The sequence below is a fragment of the Heloderma suspectum genome, chromosome 3 (assembly GCF_057233095.1).
Source record: "Heloderma suspectum isolate Gila_16-S chromosome 3, 16-S_ref, whole genome shotgun sequence".
Lineage (NCBI taxonomy): Eukaryota > Metazoa > Chordata > Lepidosauria > Squamata > Helodermatidae > Heloderma > Heloderma suspectum.
Genome location: NC_139460.1, coordinates 263,592,598 through 263,619,765, shown reverse-complemented (window position 1 = coordinate 263,619,765; position 27,168 = coordinate 263,592,598). Strand labels below are relative to the sequence as shown.

The 27,168-nt window shown below is 41.0% G+C and overlaps 1 protein-coding gene across 2 annotated transcripts; it reads left to right on the top strand.

The window, feature by feature from the left end:
• Positions 1-633: 633 nt before the first annotated feature.
• FAM168B (family with sequence similarity 168 member B) lies at positions 634-26,164 on the top strand. 2 transcript variants are annotated; one of them, XM_084846709.1, is made up of 7 exons: positions 634-823; positions 8,400-8,480; positions 12,236-12,319; positions 14,181-14,323; positions 18,670-18,847; positions 19,681-19,805; positions 21,486-26,164. In XM_084846709.1, the coding sequence occupies exons 2-6, from the start codon at positions 8,411-8,413 to the stop codon at positions 19,791-19,793; spliced, it is 588 nt and encodes a 195-aa protein (XP_084702835.1). In that variant the 5' UTR covers positions 634-823; positions 8,400-8,410; the 3' UTR covers positions 19,794-19,805; positions 21,486-26,164. The 2 variants fall into 2 exon arrangements, with proteins under 2 accessions (XP_084702835.1, XP_084702836.1); XM_084846710.1 differs by having other exon boundaries at positions 634-1,417.
• The last annotated feature ends 1,004 nt before the right edge of the window (positions 26,165-27,168 follow it).

Sequence of the window (27,168 nt, the reverse complement as noted above, 5' to 3'; positions counted from 1 at the left end):
CCATCCATCTTGCCCTTGGACGGCCCCTCTTCTTTTTGCCTTCCACTTTCCCTAGCATCAGCATCTTCTCCAGGGTATCCATCCCACGCATTTTATATTTATATCCCACTCTTCTGCCAAAGAATGACACTCAAGGCCGCCAATAGTAAAATCCGAATTAAAACAAAATGTTAATTAAAACATAGCATAAAAACATAATTAAAACACAACTATCAAACACATAAGCAGCACCAGCAAATAATTTAAAAACCCCTTCAACAGGAGACCATCTTATATGCAGACCAGGTAGGTACGTATAGGCCTGCAGCACTAAATGATCTTGAAAATGCCTGCGTGCGCTTAAATTCCGACACGTGACCATCCTGGAGCAGTAAACAGAAGGGAAGGGGGGTGATAAAAAAAGACTGTTCTTGTTTCTTTCGTAAGCGCGAAGAGCGAGAGGCGAGTGACAGGACGCGAGAGTTCCTGCGCCCACGTGACAGGGGCCGGGCAGTCAAGTCTCTCTCCCCCCGCACGTGACGGCGGTTTCCTGCGTGCCTTTGGGGGTTTCAGACGTGCGCGGCCGTCGTCCTCGTCCATCCTCTGCACCCAGCCGATGGGCGGATGTGACGTTTTGGGCCGCTAGGTTGCTGCGCAGTTCTCCGGAGAAGAGCGGACGAGAGAGACGGGAAGGTGCAGCCGGGAGGGACTTGGACTTGTGGTCGCGGCAGCTCCAGGCGGCACTAGCCCCCGCCCAGGCTCGGCCCCCTCCCGCCTCAGGCCCCGAGAGCGAGAGAGCGACAGCCGGGCTGGGGCCGCCGCCGCGACGAAGCGCCGCAGTTCGGTGAGCGAGCGAGCGAGCGAGCGCCGTCACCGCCGCCTCGGCTCCACCCCTCGCCGCCGCTGCCCCTGCCCCGAGGGGAGGGAATGTTATCGGTCGTTTCCACACCTGCCGCCCCCGGCCTTTGTCGCCTGTGGGGCCGCCCTGTGGGCTTCCTGCCCTGCTCCCGGCCTCCTCACTCCCTGGCGTTGAAGTCTCCGCTCAGGGCCCCGGCCAGGGATGCTTGGCTGAGCCAAGGCCTCGGTCGAAGCGCAGCGCAAAACCCGCGCCCGCGGGCGACCCACAGCGGGCCATCCCGCCCGAAGGCGAACAGCCAGCCGCTGCCGCTGCTTCTCGGCGTCCCCTTCCTCGATACGATCGTGCTGCTTTAAGGCGCTGCTGTGCAAGCGCGCCGAATTGCCCTCGCTTCCCTTTCTCTCCCTTTGGGCAGGAGAGGCCGCTTTAAAGGCTTGTCTTGGCCTAGCCGCGGGGGCGGCGGGTGGGCCTGGCCAAGTAGGTTCCCGGGGCAGGAAGAATCTGAATTGTTGGCCGCTTCGCCTGGGCTGTCTTGGCCGCTTCCTCTACGCCGGCGTTCGGCGGCGACAAAGAAAACGGCATGTAAGACTCAAAACGGGTTTGCGGTAAATTTGAGACGGTTGCTGAGGGAGAAAATTGCACCCGTTACCCTGGCTGCCAGTCTTTCAAGGCTAGCTCACTTAAAATGTGAGTGGGCTGTATGGATTTGCATATTTTTAAGGGTGCAATCTTATCCACGCTAACCTGGGAATAAGATTCACTGAAATCTGTAATAGTTACTTCCAAACAAACGTGTAGGGCCAGGCTACACAGTCCCACTTAGGTCAGGGAGACTTGATTCCAGATAAGCATGCCGGGTTGGGCTACACGTCACTTAACCTTGAACACACATCTATGCACACTCTCAGGCTTACTATATTTCTTCAGAAACGGTTAACCTGAAATGCAGGTGCTTGTGCCCTAAACCTAGAGAACTGATTCTGGAGTATCTTGCAATAGGGTTTAAGTGCGCTTGCCTCTGCCTCTCTGTAACTTCTTTAAAGCAACCCAAACATTGCCTTACCCAGTATGAATAGTAGATGCTCCTTAAATGGGATCTCTGTGGAGCTGTTGGAACCTAGTTTCATTACCCAGGAATTGGATATCCCCATTTTGGGTTGCACGTTTTGACAGACTTCTAGGAAGGATCTCAAGCCAGCAACTATATGAATAGGGGTTCACATATGTCTAGTCCTAAACTAGGCCTTTATTCAAAATTCAAACAGTGAGAAGGTTTTTGCCAACTGTCAACATTGGTTTTATTTTACAATGTAGAATGTACGTAAATGTGCAGTTAATGATGTTTCTCTTTCTTTACCCAGCTTTCTCCATAGTCATTTTTTACTGTAAAAGTGGAGAGCTTATAGGCCCTTTAGACTGACTTGCAGTATACTGTTAGCATTTGCCTAGACCGCTATCAAAATACTTTTTAATAATGTGATAACCTGAAGAATTAGTTCATGTTATCTGGGTTAAATTATCATTGCATGTGATTTGAGAGTTTCCTTAATGTTAATCTAAATTAACATAAAGGCTTGAGCTAATCTTCAGGATTTAAACCAGGCAGTGATAAGGAAAACAGTGCTGCTTTGGGCACTACCATGACTCCAAACTGGCTGTAAAGGGGGAGCAGTGGGAATGCTTGTAGTCTTTATGGATATAAGATGACATCCAGACATTTACAAATTGCCCTCAATCTGTAAGTGGCAGTTTAACCTGACTTTTGAGAAGGCATGTATTTGCACACATAAACTGTTTATATAGCACTTGAATAAACCGAGTTGCCAGAGGGAGCAATCTGATGGCTCCTAGACAGAGTCTGGTCACAAAGGTGACCTTGGAGAGGAGGGAAAGGGGGTGTGCCACTGGGCAGGGAGGTGACTGAGGAGGCCAGCTTATGATGTATCCTCAGGCCTTCCCAGGCTCCTTCTTTCCTGCTCCGCAGAGCCCCAGCTAGAAGGGCAAAAAAGCCTGTCTAGCCAAAATGCAGAGCGGGAGGACTGTGGAGGGGGAGGTCACTTCCGCCACTCCTCCCACTCTTCGTGGTAACTGCTGTGTGTTGTTTGCAGTTCTGTATCTAGTATTGGGTATATTTATAACTTTTCTTTGTAGGGCATTTGCATATTTGACAGAACAGAATGGTTCTTACTTTTGTGTAATCATATATGGGGTTATTTTATGTAAGCTGCCTTAGGAGGGTTCCTACCCTAAAAGTTGCCCTAAAAATAATTGAATTAAAATTGTTTTGGAAATTTCAGATATACCAATAGTAGAATTGTATATGTTAACTAAGTTTTATAAATGATGCATTTTATGTTAACTGAGTTAGAAACAAAGCATTTTATGTTGCTGAAGCGGTACAGTTTATCTACGACACCTACCTACCACTCCATATCTAAATAGATTTTAAACTGATTCAGACAAATTTAGGTCTGATAAGAAAATAAATATTGTGTGTATTTCAGTTTTTCCCAAAAGTTCGGGGGGGGGGGGATCCAGAAAGAAACCTTTTTCCTTATTCTTTTTCTCCCCTTTCTTTTTGCCATGGCTCCAACATTTCTGGAAACTTTACATCTCTAGTTCCAGGCAGCAGTATATTGGCTTCTTTTGTTTTATGGCCAGCAGAACAATCATCCTGACTTTCTTAGGGGGATGTACAAGTGTCATCCCTGTGACTTGCTAGGTCTACTGTGATTGTAGCTTATCGTAGTAGGGTGCCCTTATAACACCTTAATTTAAAAAAAAAACACCTTGCATTTTATTTGACCTACTATTAAAACCTAGTCAAAAAACGCTTGTTCTTTAAATTGAGTACTTATATTTTGCAAAAAGTTAGGAGGAGGCATTTAAATGTAATCACAAAATGTAAGGTGGCGATAGTAGCACCCTACTAATTTGACTAGACTTTCTGTCTGCTCAAATATAATCTTGTAGAGTGGCCTATAATTGTATCATAAAAATTCCAAGCTCATAAAACAGCAGCACTTCATGAGTTAACTTGTTAGGCTGAAAGGAGTTTGATTTTTTTTAACAGTATGCACTTCCTATCCATCAAACATCTTCAGCTCAGTTATTCATGCACAGCTTTACTTCATGAGAGAACAATGGAAGATTCTTATGTGGCAGTGGTGTTAGTACCCAAGTTATTTGTTGTACATTGAAAATATTTTTCCTTGTCCAACTTTGAAAGCTCCTGAGTTGAAAATGAACTCAGTTGTGCGTATATTTCTGATATTTGCTTACTCAAGAATCATAGGTAGCATGTTCCCAAATTTACTTTTTATATAATTACACAGCTGCATAATGAAGGCCATGATCCTCTCATCACTTATTCCAGCAGAGTGCCATTGGCCTCTAGAAGGTGCTTCAAGTTAAGCACGCTTATGGGATAGCTGCTAGTTTGAATGGTCTAGCTTTCTTTCTCTTCATAGAATAAGAATCACATATACATAGGAGCGTATGCACGCAGAAACTATACATCATTCATATCACAAAGTCCCCATTTGAAACTAGATCACTTATGGTGAATAGTAAATTTTAGATAAACTCCAAAACAGTAATCTACAATTGCTTCAGACCCAGGACCCACATTTAACTATAACCTGCAACATGGGATACACTTTAAAAAGGATTAACCGTACCTAGCAATCTGGCTTTTTTTTCTAGGATGACCAGACATGAGACTACAGGGATCTTAGTTGTGTAGAATTGGAATTTTTGCAAATGTAGCTTGTCATGCCAGGATTAGAGAAGCTGTTTCTGCCAAAAAAAAGTCATCTTCTGCACAACTGTGAAAGATACAAATGGCCAACCATCCTTTCAGTCTGGTCTCCCTTCCACAGCAGCCACAAGGGGGAATTTGGAAGCTTTCATGCTTGCTATGTCACCCAAACCTGGACAAACCATGGTTAACCTTAACTATCGATTGGTTAAAACAAGCCAAGCCCAAATCATAGTTTCTGAAGCTCAGTTGTTTCAACTAATAATAGTCAAGGATAGACACAGAGTGCTAAAAACATGCTAAACTTCTGATGGATAATAACTTACTCCAGGGAATGGATGGGGGAGGGGGAATGCTTCTCTATTCTCCTGGACCTCTTGGCAGCTTTGGATACAATTGACCATGGTATTATTTGGGGATGCGTGGCTAGATTGGGTTTGGGAGGCATGGTATTGCAGTGACTGGTCCTCCCTGAAGGGGAGGTCTTGGTAAGTGATGCTGGGGGACTTCTGTTCCACTCTGTAATCTTTGGCATACAAGCGTCACAGGATTCTGTCTTGTCCCCCATGCTTTTTGACATCTATGTGAAATGCCTGGGAGAAGTCATCTGAAAGTTTGGACTGCAGTGATATGCTGATGACATGTAGCTCTACCTCTGTTCTCCACTTGCAAATCCCAGGGACATTGTGGAACTGTTAAGCAGGTATTTGGAGTTAGCTTTGGAATGGATGAGGGCAGACAAGATGGAGGTACTATGGGTAGGGAAATTAGCTAATCTGGGTAGGAGGGTGCAGTCAAGTTTGCAGTTGCAGGGCTCTTCTGCATTTGGCAGAATCTGTTGAAGCATATGAGATGGTAATGGCCAGGGATTATTAGCTTTTGCTTTGCTTTTTGCTTTTTGCTTAGCTTTTGCTAGCTAAGGCTGGTATGCTATCTGCAGTCCTACCTAAAGTAAGCGTACCTAGCCTTGATCACACATGCACTAGTTACATCCAGACCGGACTGCTGAAATGTGATCTATGTGGGGCTGCTTTTGAAGACAAATTGGAAATTTCAGCTACTGCAGAATGTAGCCATTCTGCATTCTGGGGCAGGAAGGTCAGAACATATTATGTTGATTCTATACCAGTTGCACTGATTACAAGGACCAGTTCCAAGTGCTCATTTGGGCCTTTAAAGCTCTAAATTTATTATTTGGGGCTAGGTTATTTGAAGGACTCCCTGAATCCATATGAACCTGCCTATGCTTTTAGATTGGCATTGGAGGCCCTGCTTGGCCTACCTTTAAGATGAGTTTGTTTAGTGGGCTCTAGGGACACGGCCTTCTTCCCACTACTGACCTTCTTCCCAGTACTGGCCCCTACTCAAGGATATGCAATTGGCCCTTAGCCCCCCCAGTTGCAGTATTTAGAAAAGCTTGAAAACTCACCTGTTTCAAACACTTTTAATTTATTTGTTTTATTGGTTAAGCTACTGTTTTGTTGCAGTGGCTCTGGAAACATTTTTTTATACTGAGTGAATTACCTTTTAATGTATTGTTGGGTTTTTTTTTAAAAAAAATGTATTATGGTTGTATTTTTTTTATTCCCTTGGGTAAATTTGGTCCAGTATTGCGGCTTATAAATATTTAAATAAATAAACTCATAATCTCCTCTGCAATGATTGCAAGGGAAGAATGCTCAAGCCTGAGGCTTATTCTTGTAATACATAACAAGATTAGCCAAATTCATGGAGGGTAAGGCTAGCTACTAGTCATGATGGCTACATATTACCACCAGTACCGGAATCAGTATGCCTCTGAAAACCAGTTGCTGGAGTACACAAGCTGGGGGGTACTGTTTCACTTACATCTTGCTTGTGGGCATCTGGTTGGCCACTGTGAGGACAGAATGCTGAACTAGATAGGCCTTTACCCTGATTTAGCGTGTCTCGTCTTATGCATCCAAATGCCAAATTGCTAAAATAAAGCAAGAGGGATCTTCAGTGACCTAAGGCTGCAATCCTAAGCATGCTTAACAAGGAGTAAGTCTCATTAGCTATCATGGGATTTTCAAGCAAATATGCATAAGATTGTACTACAAGATTCAAAGTTGGGCATGGTTTCCCCACCCCACCCACAAGCTACTTTTATCATCTTCTGGGCAGCTAGGTGCTTCCTAATATAGTAATGTTTAATGCAGGTGGGGTGTTCTGAAGTTCATCTAGGATAACAGCTGCAACAATTGAATATCCATTTACACCAAAATAAGATGGCCTAAAGTAGTATTTCTCATGTCAGAGATATATCATTGGTATGCTTCAATCAAAGTAAAGATTTTGTTGTGGATGTTAGTTGGTGTTGACTAATGTATTGGTCCATAATTGCCAATAGTTAAAAATTCTAATAAACCTCACTGGACATGGATGGGCCATGGACATTAGTTATTGAGGACAATATTGTTCTTCCCACTGTGATGCTGTGGAAAAGCTAGTTTAATTAATAAAGATTTTTTATGTTATACATTTTTGTTTAATAATTACGTTTAATAAAGCTTTATATTTCACACTTAAGTTCATGGCTGCAACTGAAGGAATAAAATTCATCGTGATAGGGAAATGTATCAGTCTGAGGAGGAATTCAGCATGGTTGGGGAAAATAACTCCTTACTGACAAGGAGAAAACTGCAGTGCAACAGAGGTCCTCTTATTTCATATGAACTAGAACGGTGTATAATAAGGATTCTAGAATGTGTAATTATATACTTTTCTAAAGAACAGAGAATAAAATATTGTGGAACACTATTTTCATGCCTGTAGCAAACAAAGTGCTTTGAATTATCTAATGAAATAAGCACCATGAGTTAGTAGAGTTTGACTATAAGCATTCAATAACTAAACCCATCTACTTTTCATATCTGCTGTCCTGATACTTCTGTAAGTAATGCATGCTGTATGTTGTCATAATAAATATCAGGTCAACTGCATAGACATTATTTAGATATCATAAGGCACCATTCTAAACAATTATTTAGAATGCTGGTTCTTACAGCTGGTCCATGGATTGGTAGTTGAATTGTCTCCAATCACATCCCTAACCAGAGATTCTTGTGTAGTCTTTGTAGGCTTTTCAACTGGTATATCTCACAAAGCAAAGGACACTTGGTAGCAACAAGTATTGCAAGTCTGTGCTTTGCTGTATGTATAGGCAAATTCCAAGTTTGCACAAAGGTCTTTGGAGTTATACAAAGGGATGTGAGGGTTGGAATATGGCCTTTCCAGTGATCCCTTCCCCTCCTTAATAAAAGAAATACTCTCTGAAGTAGAACTAGACCATGAATAACTCTTCCAGAAAGTAGTGTCAAAAGAAACTCCTAACCATTTTCATCCATGTCAAGTGCTTTTATGTACAGTGCTTTAGGCCACAATGCCAAGCATAATTACAAGAGAGTAAACCCCACTGAACTCTTAATACCGATGGGTTGAATAAATATGTTCAGTATTGCACTATTAGGGGTGTGTCCTTTTTTTCTCCCTGGTATAAAATGAAGGCTACTCTGAGAAAAGGTTATTTTTTTAGATAGCAGTATTTAAAATGATGTAGTATAGTACTAGCAGAGATGTTATCAAAAATGGCGCTAGCAAGATTAAGTGATATGACTGATATAAAGAACTTCTTCAAAGAGGGACGTTGTGGCACACACAACAGTATTAGCTGAGAAAGCTGAAGACATAGGCAAACTTGGGATTTATACTGTTTCATAGGACATATGAACATTGGTTATGATACCATATTCTTTTTCTAAACAAGTGACTTTTTTCCTACAGTTACTGAAATCATGAATCCTGTTTATAGTCCTGGATCTTCTGGGGTTCCCTATGCAAATGCCAAAGGAATTGGTTATCCAGGTATGTAACTGAATCTCTTAAACATATTACCTTGGTGTTTCCTATTAATAAAACTTGATATTGAGGTAATTCTAATTTCGGGTTGCAGTTTGTATGGAGGAGGAGTTACCCTCAAGCAGGCACCTGAGTGGCAAATGATCAAAGTGGCGTGCGTATGCATGCTAAACACCGCTGTTGATTACACACATATCCAGAGAGAAAACAGGCTGACTGTTGTTATGTCAGAACCACAAATGTAGTCTGATTGTATTCTACTGTGAGGCCTGTAAGTATTCAGTATTCAATCTTTATTTACTTAAAACCAATGGTCATCGCAGAACAGGAGAGAAGAAAGGGGAAAACCCCAAAACAAATCCACAATAAAGAACCGCTCAATCTCCATCTCTCTCTCTCTCTCTCTCTCTCTCTCTCTCTCTCACACACACACACACACACACACACACACTTATCATTCTATCTAATTTAAAAAGCTATTGCAAATAATGAAAATTGGTATGCAACGTATTTGTTCTGATCAGCCAAAAGTATACACATTTTCTCAAAATCTGACATCTCAGGACGGGGGGAAAAAAACAAGATAAAAATCTCTGTCTAGGTGCCCTATACAATGGGCAGTACAATAAATAATGACAGATAAAACTCAGGGTTGCTTTTGGGCAATGCCATTTTCTATCCCTCTTCAGTTTTGTGTACAGAGCGGAGAAGGCTTTTGGCTACCTTTGTGTTTGAGAAAGCTGCAAGACGTTGATTTAAATGGCTGATCCTAATTATTGTAGCTTAAATGTTTTAAAGTAACCTTCCCTGTTTGGCAACATAAGAACAATTTATTCGTGTATTTTGATTGTCACATTTAATGTATAATTGTCACATTTAATGTCTAATGTATATGGCACTTATTTTGACTTGGTGTTCAAAATCACATTTCACCTGAATCATCACATTTCACCTGAATCACTTGGTCTGATCTGAGTTGTTCTGAACAGAACTGATTTGATAACATAGTTTAACAATCTGTCTGAGTGTATTAGATTGTTGACTTGAGATTGATCAGTATCTGATCTTGCTTGTATTTTGAAAGGAAGCAACAGAAATATACTTTTGATGCAGTCTTAACTTCTGTCTTGTACTTAATACAAGATAAGACAGAATCCCTTTTTACCATTGCCTGACTGTAAAAGATTGTTTCTCTGTGTAGAAGTGCTGAATTTGCCAGAATAGTCTGCTATTGTTGTTCACTTCAGGTATTGGTCCTCTTGCAAATATTAACATTTTACAAAATACTATTTCATAACTGTTAAAATATCTCCTGTTTTAAAAAAGAATATTTGATGGGGTGGTTATTAGTACTTTCTAGAGTTTCTTTGAGGACTAGTTACTGGGGTCTCCCTCTCCCCAACATAAGCTTGTCCCATACAGTCAGGATTCCCGCTACCAAGATTCCCTCTGTGCCAGTAGACTGTGTCCATTGGATAGAAAATAAAACTTAATAATAGTTCACCTTAAGCAACACAAAGCTGTTGACTTCCTCTAGTAGTATGTTTAAAGCACCTTAATTTTAATATTCAAATAGGATACCAAAGCATAAGGGATTTAAAGCTTGTATAGCACAGGATGAATTGGGAAGTGCCTGATTTAAGTATCTCCTCAGCCATAAATTCACTATAAGTGGTCTTAGGCAAATTAGTTTACCTCTCAGCTTCCATCTTCAATATGGGGCAGTATTTGCAATACTCTCTTGTAATATTTGCACACTTGAGTACCAACCCACAACAGTGTTTACTATTCTGCCTGTTTACACATGTTAGCCATTTGTGTTTTAAAAAACAAACTTTTTAAAGCTTCTCTGTTTAATTGCCTGAAGGAGATAAATACTCTCTACAGGTGACTGGTGAATAAGCATTTACAATTTTGTAATACTTTACCATTGTATACGGTCATTGGAAGGATTAGTGAGAATGCTTATGAAGGGCTCTGAACACTTAAGAAAAAAGTTACGCTAGAAGGTGTTAATATTAAACGTCCTAGGATTGCTATTTAATGGCAATCCTATGGGTCACTTACGGGCGGAGATGTGCTGACGGAGCTGCCACTGCATCCATGGCCCTGCTGGTTCACTATGACCAGGGTGGGAGGAGGAAGGAGGCAGATTTTTCTTCATCCCACCCATTGTGGTCAATAGGAAGGAATTATCTGGCATAGATTCCTGCTGGTTCCGGTGGTATATTAAGAAAATGACAGGGCTCTGGAAGTGGCATATCTAGAGCTGGGCCCAACATTCCTAATGTCCATCCCTCCAGGCTGGGGGAACATATGTGCCACCCAAGCTTTCCACTGGCAACCTGATGGACCTCTGGCATGTAAATGTTGCACTTACAGTGGAACTCCCTCTTCATTGGTAGCGTAGCACTTAGGACACTTATGAACGCCCTTCAGCTGGCTTTTGGGTAAGTATAGGATTGCATCCTTAGGGAGCATGTTTAGACAGAAAAAAATCCTACAACTCTCAGCAGGCCCCAGCCAGCCATGCAGGCTGGTGATGCTAGGAGTTGTAGGACTTCTTTCTGTCCAAACATGCACAGGATTGTGCCTTAAGTGTATTTAACACTGTGTATTATGGGGAAGGGGATGTTTACAATCTCAAGCCTCTACCCAAAAACATCTAAACATGTCGTTTAGCAGATTTTAGAAGCAAGTGTATGTATCTTTGTAAAGTTTCTTCAGAGTACTTTGCCTGAAGAAACCTGGAGTAGCTTTACACAGGATTAAGAGTAGACATTTGTTGTAATGTGTGTATCTGGCTGGCATCCACACTTGACCACAGCTTCCTAGTGCATGTACAATACACACAGTGAAACAGATGCATAGCCACTTCAGATGTTACTGTGTAATCATGTGTGGCTTATTCTTCCTACATACCACATGAAATACCCAATGGATGTTTTTCAAACAATGGCTGTGGCTGCAAACCTGCACGCACTTGTCTGAGTACAAGTTTCACTGAATTTAATGGGACTTCCAGGTAGACCTGTATCGGATTTCTCTGTGTATTACACAATAAATACAGAGTTTATTTCAATTGTTTTTGGTAGACTGAAGAGGGGGCAGGGGTTATAACTCTACATTTACTCTGGAAGCATATGTAGTTGTTGCGGTGACTAGTCAAATAATTATTTGGTAGATACTAGACATTTGTCCAAATAGTTATTTAGTAAGTGTAATTGTTGAAGCCACCTGAAAGTTATTGGTATCACATTGTTGTTTTTAAAACAAACTGTATAGGTAGGTCTCTTCTGTTTCTGTTCTAACTTAAAAAGAACCCATTGCAGTTCAACTAGCATAAATTATTCCAATACATATTGTTTTATCTTTAGTTTTAACTGTCTGTAATCCAGCCAGAGAACATTAGAAATGTAATGAATAAATAATCTATTCAGCTTTCAGTCAAACAACAGGTAGCAGTAAATCGACTGAGAGGAAATAGTTAGGAGCTGATGCTGTGGTCTCTTGTTGTGGCATCTATTTGTCAGCAAGTATGCTAAGGGCCGTATCGAATATAGGAGAAGTGTATTCCCTACCCAGAAGGGTTACAGTCTGAAGCCTCTCCATGATAATTATGGGATTGATTACATTGCTAAGATATGTTTCAGAGAAATCATGTTTAAGTTACTTTAACTAGTGCTAAGCTTGCTTGGCAAACAATACTAGTAGAGCATTGTAGGTAATTCTAAAAGTAACTTTCAATCATTTCCTCTCAGCTGGATTCCCAATGGGGTATGCAGCTGCTGCTCCTGCCTATTCTCCTAACATGTATCCTGCAGCAAATCCTACATTCCAAACAGGTATGTATGCAGAAGCATTGTAGAAGTCAGTCACTCAAAGCATCAGATGATCTGTTAGCAACTGTGGTGGAGTGAGTTCTGTCACAAAGGAACTGGGTTGCCAAACTCCGTGTTGTTCAGGATGCCTTTGTCTGAAAGTGCTGCATTACAGGCAGAGGGGTAACAGGTGTGGTGGCATCTGTTACATTTGCCTGCCATGCACTCTGGAAAGGCAGAGGAACTCAGTGAAAACAAAACTAACAACCCCACAGGGACAGCTGACTTCCACTGGTTCCCATTGTAGGCCTTGTGGCATGCATGGCCCTGGAAACTGGAATACTTCCTTCCCTCTTCCATGTTGAATGCCACCGAGTAGCCTGTTGAGAGAGATGGCAATGATGATTATTAATGGACATCGGCTGCAAGAGTTCTTTAAGCACTCATTAGAGAGTGAGAAGGGTGCTGCTGCCACTTTCATACTCTACATGTTTGGAGGCTCTGTACAAACATCCTTTTCTTAATGGTTGTCAGTGTTTGGGAGGTGGAAGGTATTCAGGAGTCCTTTGAGGCATGGTCTCCCTCACTATATGAGCCCTCTCTCTTACCTGCATGGCGTACCATGTACTTCTAGCCACACACCTTGCCAAGGGTTGGAGTCTACATCCTGCAGCAACGGAGTAGAAGTTCTTTGATGGTATCTGTAGTTGGGTTCTGATGAAGAATTCCTGTCAGACAGCCTTCCATAACCTGGTGCCCTCTAGATGCTTTGGACTTGAACTCCCATCATCCCCAGCATGGCCAATTTCAGACATGCTGAGTTATAGCCCAAAACAACTGGAGGGCATCAGCTTGGGGAAGGCTGCTGTAAGGAGTCATGAGAAGACCTGTCCTTTATCTTTCTCCCCTTCTCCCCCCCCCCGCCTTTTCACCTAATTTGGTGAAATCTACCCATTTGTGTAGAGAACAAGGACTATACTAGCAGAGTGATGTGACTCCTCCTTCCTGCACATCTTGATAAATGAGTAGTTTTCTTTTGCTGCAGCTTATACACTCCTGGCATTGTGGTGACTATGTACTCAGTCCATTGAGCAATTCACTGATCCCTATGGATATGTAATTACTTAATAGTCTATGTTTACAGGCATGGCAGGACCTAATGCTGGATTAGATTGTTAGGATTAGATCCTGACTAATCTGTCTGCTCCACTGGAGTCATCTTCCCAACTCTATTTCCTTTGCTGCCTCCTTTTGCCTTCGTAGTTATAATGGTCTAGCACTTTACATTGATTTAAAGTTGCAATGGCGTAATGACGTCAGTACGTTGTCATAACTTGAAGTTATGCTGATACAGGGAATTTAGTAGCAATACTGTCCTTGTTCAGCTGGCCTTTGTATAGAATTGCACCATTAATTAAACCTGTTTTGTCATTGTTGTAAAACATTTTTAATTTTCCATGGTTAAATTGAATTTTTAACAGTTCAAATATTGTCTCTGATTAAATTACACTGCTTTTAAAAAGCTGTACGCTGCTTACTCAGTGGCAACTTCAAGATACTGCAAGCTAAATACACGAGTTTTATTGATGCAGAACTATTGTTATGGGGAACACGAATCTGCACTAAAACCACCCAAAAAACCCTACAAAATCTATTTTCAACCACTATATTTTTTTTACTAGAAAACAATTGATCTTCCAGTTCTCATGGTTTATCAATCTGTTTCATCATCACAACTTACTAAAGCAGATATATGCGTTAGAATGGCGTAATGGAAGTCTTGTAGACTGTGCAGATGTAGTCCATATATTTGTGCTCAGGAGTTTAAGATCTAATTAAGGTAGCTCAACAAAAAACTTATATTTGGTTGCCTCTGTTTATGCAGGTTATACACCAGGCACACCATATAAAGTCTCCTGTTCACCCACCAGTGGTGCAGTGCCTCCCTATTCTTCATCACCCAACCCCTACCAAACTGCAGTGTATCCGGTTCGAAGTGCCTATCCACAGCAGAATCCATATGCGCAGGTAAAAAGTACAAATATTGTTTGCAGTAGTTCTATAATAGATAGAATGGTATTGGTTTCTACCTTTATGGTGTTTTGTATATGACCAGTGGCTGCATTCTCAAATAAGTCAGCATTGCGGGGAATTATGGGTTATTCACAAACAGCACGCTAGTATACACTGCCTGATGACTCCTGTTGGTTTCTCCTGCCAGCAGGAGTGGCTAAACTAATCAGGAAGCAAAAGCTTAGTGTTGAATCTGAACCAGAGCCACTGGTTTGTCACTACCTTAGCAAGCCAGAGTCAGAAGCCAGGGTTTATTGTTTTCTAATACCTGGCTTCAGACTCGTGACAAGCCAGGAGTTCTAGTTCAGGCATAACACTGAGCTTTTGCTTCCTGGTTCGTTTAGACACTCCCACTGGTGGGAGGCACCAAATGAAAATGATCAGGCAGCATGCACCAGCACACTACTTGTGAACAATAAGCCAGGCTTATCGTGTGAACATGGCCAGTGTGCTGCTCAGAAAATAGGCATTATGTCTTCCTTTTCTCCCAGTTCTCTCATATTCCTTTAAGTTAGTGTACTAGTTCTTAGAAAAATCTGGTGCTGTTGTGATTACTGTGTTAAATGTAGCTGGTGTGTGGCATGAACACTCTTGTACATTTGTAATGCAATTAGTGACAAGCAACAACATTTTTTTCCTTCCCCCTTGACTGTGGTGTGTTCGTAAACTTTTGTATATTGTTTTTTTATGTTGACCCTTTTTGCCTCTAGCAATGTTTTTGAAAATGGAGGAAATGTATTCATGGAATTCTCTCAGTGATAATATGAAAATTTCCTTACTACATTTAATTACAAAGTGAACATGTGCAAGGGGTTTTTTTTGCTGTTGTTGCCCATCAAAACAATACTTTGTAAGGGGAGTATCGTAAAGATTTTAAAATATGCTTCAATTGTTTTCCAAAGTGCTGGTGCATATGATGACAAAAAGAATGACCTTGTATTTCCTTAAAAAGGGAAGTCCAAAAAAGTGCTTTCTGGGACAGTGATGAAGGCTGCATAGCTTGATATTGGGATTGAAAGTTTACAAACAAACTCTGAGCAGCTGTCTGCATGTAAAAACAGATGGGTTGGCAGGTTGCCTGCCTCTTTTCGCTTTACAGCACAACGCATGATCAGCTCCATTTCTTAGACCTGGTTCATATGTAACGACAACCCATTGTTCTAAAAAAGATGGGTTGTGGTGCACAAGCGGGCACGCTGCTTTCATCGCACCTGCCTCTTCCCATTTTACCCCACAACTCACAACTGGCTCCTTTGTAGGTTGTGCAGACTGACATGCGAACCCACACCGCTGAGTTGTTTAGGGGCTAAACCCGGTGCTTAACCCAAAGTTTGTTGTTGAGTTAACCGCTAGGTTGTTTAGTCCCTAAACAACTCAGTGGTCTCTGGGTTCACATGTCATGCTCCACAGCCTACAAGGGTTGTGAGGTAAAATGGGAAGAGACAGGTGCGATATAGGCAGTGCAGCTGCTTCTGCACGACAACCCATCGATTTTTTAAATGATGGGTTGTCATTATGTGTGAACCAGGTCTAAGAAATGGTCTCTGTGCACATGGGCTGAAGGTACATGAAGCATCACTTTTGCTGAAGCACAAGCGCTCCCTGCTCACAAATGACTTTTCAAGCCTAGTTCTCAGAGGTGATAAACCTATATCTGGGCTTCACCGCTCAGATAGAAGCTGGTGACTCACATCTGCCTCCATATAAAGATTCCCTGTACATAAAAAGAATTGTTAGAGAAGACTAGGCCAGAATCCTGTGTGCATGGAATCTTTTTGTAATGAGACGATTGAGCTTCCACCTGCCACACTTAGATGTGGGTTTACTGCCTCAGTGAGTGCCTTGGAGTGACAATAGATTCTCAGTGCTTCCTATCTGTATGTATACTAGGGCTGTGCATTGCTTCGGTGCCGAATCCAAATCCCATTGGGGTACTTCAGGGGTGCTTTGATGCAATCCAAAGCAAATCAGACCAGCACTGAGGCTGAAGTGGGTCACTGCTGAAGCATCTTGGAGATTTGGAGCTATTCTGATACCTTCTGAAGCCCAGACAGCCTGTCTCCAAAACGTATCAACTTGAGGGAGTGACCAGGAGTCGGGGCGGGGGAGTGAGCTTTGGGTAATGGTTGCCAAATTAGGGCTGAACATAACCCAGCAGTCTCCAATCAGTGATGGGGCGAGGGCATTACTGGACATATTGGAGATTAGCCTGTGTTTGTTTCATTATGTGAGAGAGAGCTATTGGTTACAGTCAAAGAGAGCTGTGTCAGTTAGTTGGCTCGATCTGTGGTGTGTGTGTATGTGTGTTGTACTGCAGCGTTTTATTCTTCCCCCGCTGCAGCTTTGTTTTTACTCTTTTCAATGCAATTTCCCTTTCTTTTTTTCCTAGATAATTTATTTTTAAAAAACTAAAAACATTAATTTCCTCTTTTCCTTGCCTTGCTCTTTCACCCCCCCCGTGCCCTTCTAAATTATTTGACCATTCTTACTAGTTTTCTCTTTCATTCATTCATTCATTCTTTCTAGATTCTTTAAAAAAAAAAAGAAAATTTAAGAAGTAGTTTTAGTTGCCTTGCCTTGTTCTTTGGCTGTCCCTGCTCCCCCCTCCCCCACTCTCAATTCAGTTCTTCCTTTGTAATTTTCCCTGTCTTTCTTGCTAAATTCTTTAAACACACACACACACTTTCCTTCCTTTCCTTGTCCCCCACCCCTCTCAATTCCTGTATTCCTTCCCTTCCCATTTTTGAACTATATATCTTTTCCCTAAAAAAAACCAATTAAAAAACCTTTTCCTTGCTTGTAGGTAGTTCTGTGTTTGCTTTTCTTTTGCTCATGTGTGTGTGCGCACACGCTTGTGTTGTGGTCAAGCAAAGCACTACACGTATCTACATTTCAAAATTCAGTTGCCAAAGCACTACATCTGTTATTTAAATAATATTCCACTGTGTAGCCAGGCAAGCCCAACATCTTTGGAGTGTTGCCATGGGGGCTGCCTGTTGCCAAGATTTCATGCCCTTCTTTGCAACCAGAAAAAAGTTATAGCTCTTTGCTTTGAGAGTTTGTGTTGGGGGGGGGGGGGAGCACATAGGCAGGAAACTACTCTGCCAGGCTGCCTACCAGCCAGTGTTATTTTCCCAAGCAGTGTGTATTCCATTGAGCCAAAGAGAGCTTGAGGTCATGGACTATGAATAGGAAAGTAGTACTAGGGGAAAGGGGTTATTTTGCACTTCAAGGAAACCTACAGCAGAGAGTAGGGATAGTGAGCTCCTAATCACCGTTTCAACACCTAACTTCTCTGATTATCCCTTCTGACCTTTGGTTTGAGTTTCTGAGAACAGCAAATTTTACCTGTGCCAAGCACATAAAATCCTGGGCCAAACAGTCTGAAATTTGGCAGGTAGAATTCCCTCCATGGGAGCTGACAATTTCCCAAATTTCATGTATTTATGACGAAAACTGAAAAAGTTATGGACGTTTCTATTTTCCAATGCAAGTCAATGGGAAAACATCTTATCAGAATGGTTCGGATATCTGAATCTCACTTTGGATCCAAAGCAAAGTGGATGGGGTCCGAATCGGTGCGAAGTGGGACTGCTTTGGAAGGTCCAAATAGGCATCCAAAGTGAAGCGGGCAGGGGGTCCGTGTGCAGCCCTAAAGTATAACCCTTCTACAAACTGTTGTGGTGGGGTCACTTCAGATTGAAATCATGTGCATGCTTACCTTTGAATAAGTCTCATGGGTCTCGGTATGCTCGTTCCAACTAAAGATGCATAGAAACAGAAGCTTAGGAATGTGCTCCACTTCAAGAGAGAAATAATTGCAAATACAAAGAACAAACCTAAACTTCCAGATTCTGCCTTGACATTCTATCTGAATGACTGCTTTGTGGCATGCAGGAAAAGGTAAACAGTAAGAAAAGATAATCCTGCTATACTAAACTACGATACATAATCAAGCTGATACAGTTAGGGAATCTAAATTCACAGGCAGCCATGCTTTTTGTAAAACAAAATAGGAGGCTTGAGAGTACTGAAAGTTCAATCAGTGATGAATGAAATATGTATATTTTCTTATATAAATATATGGGCTGCTTTTCTTTTTAAGCGTTCAGTTGCTATCCTGAATTATAATGTAAGGTAAAAGCTAGCTTCCCATTACAAAAAAGGAGTGTTGTCCTCTGCCTTTGATCTCCCCCAGTTTACATTTGTGTAGTTAATAGTATTTTCCAAAATCTGAATGCCCTTTTAATACGTATGAATAGTGGACAGGATTTTAATAAATCAACCATTTTTTTCAACAGCAAGGCACTTACTACACACAGCCTTTATATGCAGCACCACCCCACGTAATTCATCACACTACAGTTGTGCAGCCCAATGGAATGCCAGCAACTATGTATCCAGCGCCAATTCCACCTCCCAGAGGAAATGGTGTCACCATGGGAATGGTGGCTGGGACCACAATGGCAATGTCAGCAGGTACATCATTTTTTGTTATACTCTCATGGACAGTGTTGCTATCACAGCTCACTTCATGCCTATTAACATGGCCAACTTGATGTTGCATGTAAATTCTAAGGCTGCTGAAGATAAATTGATGTTTTATCTTTTTTTATTGCTACATTTATATCCTGCACTTTTCCTCTTGCAAGGAACCCAAGATGGCTTACATAATAAATAAGTAACTGAAATCTGCTGCCCATCTACTTAAGTGGATGGTCAAGCTTTAACAATATACTTGAGACTGAATTGTAGCTGTATACAATAATCCAGTTCTAGTGCCATTCATCAAGTATGAAATATATTTATAAAGCAGGAAAAGAGTGCCAATTGGAGAGCTGCCCAGAGGACATAAAAGTATTTGGTGTCATGGATGGAGTTCATCCGTCTAGTTCAGGGGTGGGCGCCTTGTTGCCTGTCCAGATATTTTCATCTACAGTTTCCATCACCATCAGCTATGCTAGCTAGGGCTGATGGGAGTTGTAGGCCAAAACATCTGGCGGGCCACAGGTTGCCTACCCCTGGTCTAGCTCAAATTTTGATTGTGCCATGTAACTTGCTAGGTGGCCTTGGACAAGACACTCTGTATTAGCTCCAGATTACATAGTACAATGATGATAATGATAGACCTGCCTTATTACACCCAGCCTTCATATGCTGCACATAAAGGGGGAGCGAAAAGGCTGCAAAGTTGCAAAATTATGTTCTCTTAAACTCTACGAAAGAAGTTCCACTGGCTAAATTATATCTACATGGTGAAGGATGTATTAAAGCAGTTAATTATGAAAATCCTTTTTTTTTTCCCTCCCCAGGTACCTTGTTGACAACACATTCCCCAACTCCCGTAGCCCCACACCCAGTTACAATGCCCACTTATCGGGCCCCAGGAACTCCAACCTATAGCTATGTGCCCCCACAGTGGTGATTACCATGCAGTGTGAGTATTGGCGTATTTGTTATAATCATAGCAGCTTCTTCACTGGAGATCTCTCACAAGTCACAAGATGGGCTAACCTTTTTTAGAAGACTTACATGATTCAGGGGTGCTCTAGAACATGCCAGCTGTAAATGGCAGATGTTGATCTCTCCCCCCCCCCCCTTGTTTCTTTCCTTACCAGGAAAGGATATTTTCCAAGCATAGCTATTTATCTTTTTGGGGAGAATCTTATATCATTAGTGAGAGTTCATATGCAGTTTTTCATTTGATATAAAATAAAATTTTAGTAGCAAGGTTTACATACATGATTAAGGACCCTCCTGTGTCCCTTTTGAGCCCACTTGGATGTTTTGACACAGTAATTCTCAAATTCAGCATTGGATTGGGGATTGTGTGGTATGGATGAGAATTAGCTGTGACTAATGTCTGTCTTCTCTTAATAAGACTCAGCAGGCAATGATACACAAGATTCCCTTCCTTCAAATTCCCTAATTACCTTAAAATTAAAAGCTTGTGGTTGTTTCTAATTGGCAAAAGTGGGCCATTTACCGCTGATAACGTTTGCCTTCTGTACTAAGTTACTGTGTTGGAAGGTAGCAAGTAAATGTTTTAATAAAAATGGTTCCAGAATAAAAAGATAAAAAACACAAAATTGAACACAGGCTTAAGAGGAACTTAAGTAGCAGGAAAGAGGTCTGTCTGTCTCCCCAAACACTCTACTGAAGAATACTGTTTTAACATGCTACCCAAAGCTCAGTGGATAAGAACCCAGGTGAATCTCCTTAGGGAGGGGTAACTAGATAATGGGGGACATCCAGGAACATTTGGAGCTGAGCTTCCTCTCTCATCACCTTGCTCAAAAATAGAAAACTGAAGACAAGCTAATAAGTTGCAAGATCCCTAGGGTAGGCCGCCTGGCGTGCTTCAGTTGTTTTGGATTACAATTCCCATAAGCCCCCACATCTGGAGGGCACCAGGTTGCCTACCACTAGCCTAATAGGTGTTTTTTTTAAGGGAAGGCCTTGCCACTGCTTCTTTCAAGGCTGCAGGGACTGCAGGACTCTTTGGCTACCTCCTTTACCCCAAAAGCCGAGCTTTTCTGCCCTCTTCTTTAATTAGCCTGAAAGAACAAGGGTCAAATTAAGCAGGTTGTTGATCCTCATTTGTCCAAGCAACCCTGCCCATGTTCTCAGGCTACAAAAGCAGAATGTTGATATGTCATATATTCCTGAGGAAACATGATGGATGCATTCAGGCAATAGTTATTTCCAGTGTTTGAACTACCTTTTTATATAGGGGAAGCGTTTGGAGAGTGAACTGACCCCCCTGCCTTTAATTGATTAATTTCATCCTTGTAACATTGATACAATTTCATCCACATGTAAAGTCTATCTGAGTCATGGGATTCCTGGAGTTTCTGGTACAGCTTGGGTAAGTTTTGAAAGTGAACTCCAAAGTAGGATTGAGGAGGCAGACAGAAGAATAGGCCCATGCTTGCTGTGGAATAAAAGTAAAGGTGTGGGTTCTTGATGGGTCTGTGTAATATGATGGGTCTAACTGCAGAGGTAACTGGATGTAGCATCTGAATGGAATCTGTATTTGAATTGAGGGATAGATCTTGTAGCATTTAGCCAGAGTGAGACATTACTTAACTGTCTTCTTTTCCTCCTTTGAATGCAGGTTTGAAGATGGGAGATATGCAATCAAGTAACTGAGGTTTAAAAGTTGGTGCTGAAGCCCTCATGCCTCCAACCAGGACTTATTTCTTCTGAATGCTTGCAACCCTTTGCTAAACACTAATTCCAGATCACTGAAGATTTCCCAGTGCTGCATATCTTACATCTTGGAACTCCAGCAGTTAGTCTTAAAGCAAATCCTGTTTTGTGGACTGTCTTGCCATTTTTAGCTAATTATAATGATTAAAGGGAGTATAAATTTATTGATCATATCTAGTTGAATGCATGTCTAAAACTCACAAAGCTTGCTCAATCTACCTGCTGTGACTGATGCAAAAACTGTCATATGCAAAATCCAAAGGAGCCGAAAAGTATTTTACAATTTGTATCACTAATGCACTGTTGTAATGTATGCAGGGTCTTAAGAGGTAGAATTGTGACAGTGATTTTTTTCATAGATATACAGTAGAAAGTGCTTTGACCTTTTAAGGTTGATGAAGGCACCAGTTAAAGGGGGCACAGTTAAGTGAAATTTTCCTTTCCTAGTTCAGTGACTGGAAAATGAGTTTGTAGTTTGTAGCAATCTTACAGAGGATCAGTTTACGACGTGTACCTTTTCCATTCCCTTTTTTTTCCTTTGGGATTCAGTGTTATATGGACATTCTTAAGGACAAGAATGAAATGTTATGGGAATATGTGTGGTCATCAGTGAAAAAAGCAGCCTGTCCTTCTGTCTAAATCATCAAGGCATACTTATTTCATTGGAATGTTTAGAAAGTGGTTGACCTCCTAGAAAAAATCAGTTTTAAATGATTGATGTATCCAGAAGAGATTTCCACACTGCTGATAGAATCAAATTTCCTTTGGTTTCAGTTTTTCCCCCTAAGAAAATGTACTAGTCCTGGTGAGCTAAAAAAATGCTGTTTGAACCAGCTTGCTTTTGTAAAATGTACTAGTGTCAATATTTTAGAGTCAATAGAAAAGAATTCAGCAACATGTTCTAAAGAAAGTTTCCATGTCTGATATATTAAACAGCTTTGATCCCTTTCAGCATGGATTATGAACAAAGTGTGGTAGGAGTTGTCAGGATATCAAAGTTTTCCAAAAAGGTAGTACTAAATTAGAAAGTGATCAGCGTTATTCTTTGGTAATAGTATTTTTGGCATAATCTTAGGCGTATACTTTTTACCACCTCAGTTGCATTTGGGAAACAAGTGAATTAAGGAAGCAGATGCAGTATTTCATTGCAATGAATCACTTCTGAACTCCTTGCCTACAGCTTTGAGTTTTTATAGAAGTACCTCAGTCAGTGCTGTGGGGTTATAGGGCTAGTCTTGAAACCAGTTTGTGTACCAAAATTATTATGGAATGTTTTAGTTTTAGTTTCAGTGCTAATAGCAATCAAGGGCTTTCTTTAAATTGGCATCATTTAGGAAAAGAGTAATGGAACATTATTTTCCCATCCTGCCTGCAATACGTTGTTCAGTAAATGTCTATAAAATGTTCCCTTTTAAAGTTGATATTTGTATGCTAGTTTATAGTGTTGGTAGAGTATTCACACGCTTTTTTTAAAAATTGTGAGACTGAATATCCCTCTGCTTTATTTTGGGTTGATCAGTTTTTAAATCAGATTTAGGAGCTACATCAGTGTAGCATGCATGCTGATTTTAATGCTGCCATCCCATGTTTTCCTGGGGCAGGAAGCTTCTCACCTCAAGCCCCAGTAGAGGTCAGGTCCTTGATGACCTTATTTTTTACCATAAGCGCTTTTTTTTTTCTTACGGTTTTATATTTTCCATGGATTACCATTCGGTATGGCCCCCTTGATCCAAATGCCTTTAGCACAACAAAAATATAAATAATTAAATTTTAATCTCATGCACTTGTTGCAGCTTAGAAAGTTCCATAATATAGAAACAAAACAAAAATGCTACCCCTTACCATTTGAGTCTGTACTGCTTTGAATGAGTCTGCTTAGCTATTCCATTTGAGAAGCCCATTTGTAATTCCAGTTTTCAAATCCTCCACAGACTAGTAATCACTCAAAATACGGACAGTTCTCCAGTATAGCAAGTTTTTAAAGTAAAATATTTCTAGCCATATATATAACGATTGTGAGCTTTGAAACATGGCTGTGTTGGGAACATGTTGAAAACAAATGTAAGCACTGCTGCCTCCAGTCTCTTAACTTAAATTCCCTGAACTCTTCAGCTAATGCAGCACTTTGTGAATGGTAAGGACAAATTATAATTTATTCTCCTCAAGCTCCAGATTTCTAAATGCTTCCTCTTACTTTTTTGACCACAGTAGTAGTAACAGCCTTTAGGTGATCTCACTTGAGCACTTTTTTCGAAGTTGTGTTATGGGATTCATCTGCAAGGGAGGAATAGTACTTCTTGAAAAAGTTACTGCACCTTCCAGAAATTCTAATCTGTGGGTGGGTGGGAGGGAGCGGGCATTTCACTGGAGGTAGTTCCATGCCTCCAGTAGAGTCAGTAGAGAAGTAACCAAAAGCACAGTGATGAGAGGATGTATATAGCTTGGTATATTGTTGCAAATAATAAAAAGCATGAATATGAAACTGAAAGTTTGTATTTCAAGTGGGTTATAGGCAACAGGGGAGTGTTGTGGAATTCTTTCTCCTGCTGTCTGTTCATTCCGTGTTTGGAATTCCTGCAGGGGAGGGTGTGGGGTGGGTGGGGAAAACCTCAAATTCTTAGTTTGTGGCTGCACTGAAGTTCCCCAGAAAGCTTTAAAGGGAGCTAATGCAGTATAGACAAGGCTCAATTCAAGCTGCTTTCAATTCAATGCAGCCTTAAAAATATATATGGAAGTGAACAAAAATTTCAGCAATAACAGAGAAAAGAAAAGATCTGGTCTTAACTTTAAAAGTTATGTTTTTAAATGTTGAAGATATCATTGAGGAGACATTCCCAAAGTAGATAGAATATTTCAAGTGTCTCCTCTAAGACAATAGCAAAATAGACACCTTCCATGGAGACGTTATTTGCCCAAGAAACCAGTAGATGTATTCAGTGGTGCTTAGTACTAACAAATTGACAGGAAACTAAACCTCCACTTATTTGTCCTGGCTATAAAAATGTAATGAAAATCTTCTTGTTGACCTATAGAAAGTCAAGTACTTGGACAAGCTCATAAAGTAAGAGTGAAAGGTGTTCTGATGCCATGATGGAGATAATGTTGGAGGGGGAATTCAATTCAGTTGAATTCCAAAACTGGAAAGCCACTTGGAATGCAGCACTTCACATCTGTCTGGACTGAAGTTTATGGTACAGTCTTTGTATAGGGATACTCCATGCGGGCTGCTCTTCAGTCCTAATTTCTATTGAAATTTTTGAATGGATTGGGCAAGCCTTCCTCTTATTCCTATGTGTTTCTAATGAGCACTTGTTCCTATTGCTTGAGCATGGTGTTATAAAACTAGCCTAATTTTCTTCTAATTAAAATAAAGGGTTCTTAGATGACAATGTTCTACACAGCAGAATATTTGAAATCTGCTTATATTGCAATGTTATGTTGACCCTGTTAGGCAAATATCCAGTAATGAGTGTCTACTTCTGGAAGAAATCGGCATCAGTAATTAATTTCCTGAAAGTTGCAAGGCTCAACATTGTATTCTCAATTAGGTAACCCTGCTAGCAAGCATCAAGGGAACAGAACCTGCCGAAATAGTAAGCAAATACCATTTTCTAACCTTTGCCTGAAAGCACTAAACCCCAATTCCAGTGCTGCTTTTGTGACTTTTTCATGTTCACATGGAGCTTCTTTTCAAGCAGCCTTCCCTATTGAACGTGGAGAGAGGGGACATCTCTGTGTGGTCATTCCTTTTCGGCATGTGAAACTCACTTCCATTTGAAGTGAAGGGGGAAGACTGTGCAGACAGGGGAGCTGCATGTGTGCATTGAAACAGCTATATAGAATCTCTTGGACAGGCTGAGTCTTGAACTGCCCTTGCAGGCTAGTGAAGGCATTTTATTGCTGTTTATGAGATATTAAGATGAGAGACTATTTCAGAGGGCATCTGACTCTAATGTTACATGGAAATATTCGAGTATCCCAGTATCAGGAGCCAACATAACGTATCAAAATATTCTGAACATTTTGACCTCCAATTACCCAACATCAATATATGTGTGACTTTTTCAATCTGTTGTGACTTTTGAGCACTTAGCAAGCAAACTGGGGAAGCTTCATTTAGCTTGCTGCTGTACAGACTTGTTTTTAGTAGAATGGATTTGTTAGTGGGATTTTATTGTAGTGCTATTATTGGCTGCCCTTGTGGGGTGAAAAGGGGAAGCGCATGCAACAGAGGTGCAAGAGGCCCCAGTAATAGTGTTTGTTATGGAATAGGCACAGGTTTCCTTTTTTTATAACTTTTTTTTAAGACTGTCTTAAAGCAGTTTGTATTGGTACTTTTTCCCAAGTTTAGGTCAATGTTGTCTTCCAGAACAAGTTTAAAGCATCACATCCGCATTGAACTTTTGCATCAACACATAGGACTGGCAATTCCATTCTGAGCCAATTGTGTAAAACTCATTTTTATTTTTATGCAATCCAATGAGTAGATGAGCTCAGAGTAAAATTCTTAAAAGCACGTTTATGTAACAGGAATTGTTATGTATTAATACTTCAGTTTTCAATAAAGATTGACTGTGTTGCTTATTGTGGCCCTTCAGTCTTTTTTTCTGAACAGTTGCAAGCCTCAAAAATACACTGACAAAATTGGGTTTCTTTAACCTGTTGAATTTATGCTGGAAATAGTTTGCACCCGATGGTCTATTTGCCCAACTGTAGTTCTGTCCACATCATACTGTGATATCATATCACCTTGCTTCCTCAAACTATCCCCAATACATTAAAACAGCTGCTAGCTTTCTTGGAAGGAAGAAAATGTGAAGCTGGAATTGGCTCAGAAGTTGAGCCATTCGGTTGTACAGTAGCATTTTGTGCTTTTGCTAGCATTATCAAATATCTGATATTTTGCATTGACTGCATGATTTCAGAGAGCTACCACAAGACTGATGGAAGTTATTCCATTATTTTTTATAATGGAAGTTAGATTCTGTATGTGTACAAACCCAAAATCCCACCTCTTTCCTGTATTCCATTAGGTGCCAGCATAGCAAAAAAAAAAAAGCAGTCTTGCCCATAAGATGCAGGTTGGTGGGGAAGCTCACAAGCTGAAGCATGTGAGGCACTGGAAAGATGATGAAGCAGCAAGCAAATGGAATCATTCTCTGGTCTGTGTAGTATTAGTGCTATTTCTTATTTTCTCAAGGGTAGCTACCAGGGATGCTGCTACCAAGGCAGCGGTTTATTCCATAGACTTGTTTGGGATATGACTATTGTAACCATAGAACAATCTTTTTCACTACCAAACAAGAAAGTAGCCCCAAGTGTATGTCTTGCTGGGTCCTTGCTATGGCATAGGCTGAAGCAAAGGCAACAAACATTTCTCAACAGTATTGCATGTCTCCATAAGAAAGACTTGAAAACATGACATGCTAGCCATCGTGGCATGAATTAAAGACATTGTTCTCTGCCACCTCATCTCCAACTTAAGCTATTCCAGAGCAATGTATTTGCACATGATCTTACTGATAAGCATGAGGAACTGGTGTAGTCTACCTGACCCCATGCTTAGTTGCTAATGGTTCATGTAGGAT

Coding starts and splice junctions, on each gene's coding strand:
- FAM168B (XM_084846709.1), top strand. CDS start 8,411: ATGAATCCTGTTTATAGTCCTGGATCTTCTGGGGTTCCCTATGCAAAT. Junction 8,481..12,235: donor CAAAGGAATTGGTTATCCAG/GTATGTAACTGA, acceptor ATTTCCTCTCAG/CTGGATTCCCAATGGGGTAT. Junction 12,320..14,180: donor AAATCCTACATTCCAAACAG/GTATGTATGCAG, acceptor CTGTTTATGCAG/GTTATACACCAGGCACACCA.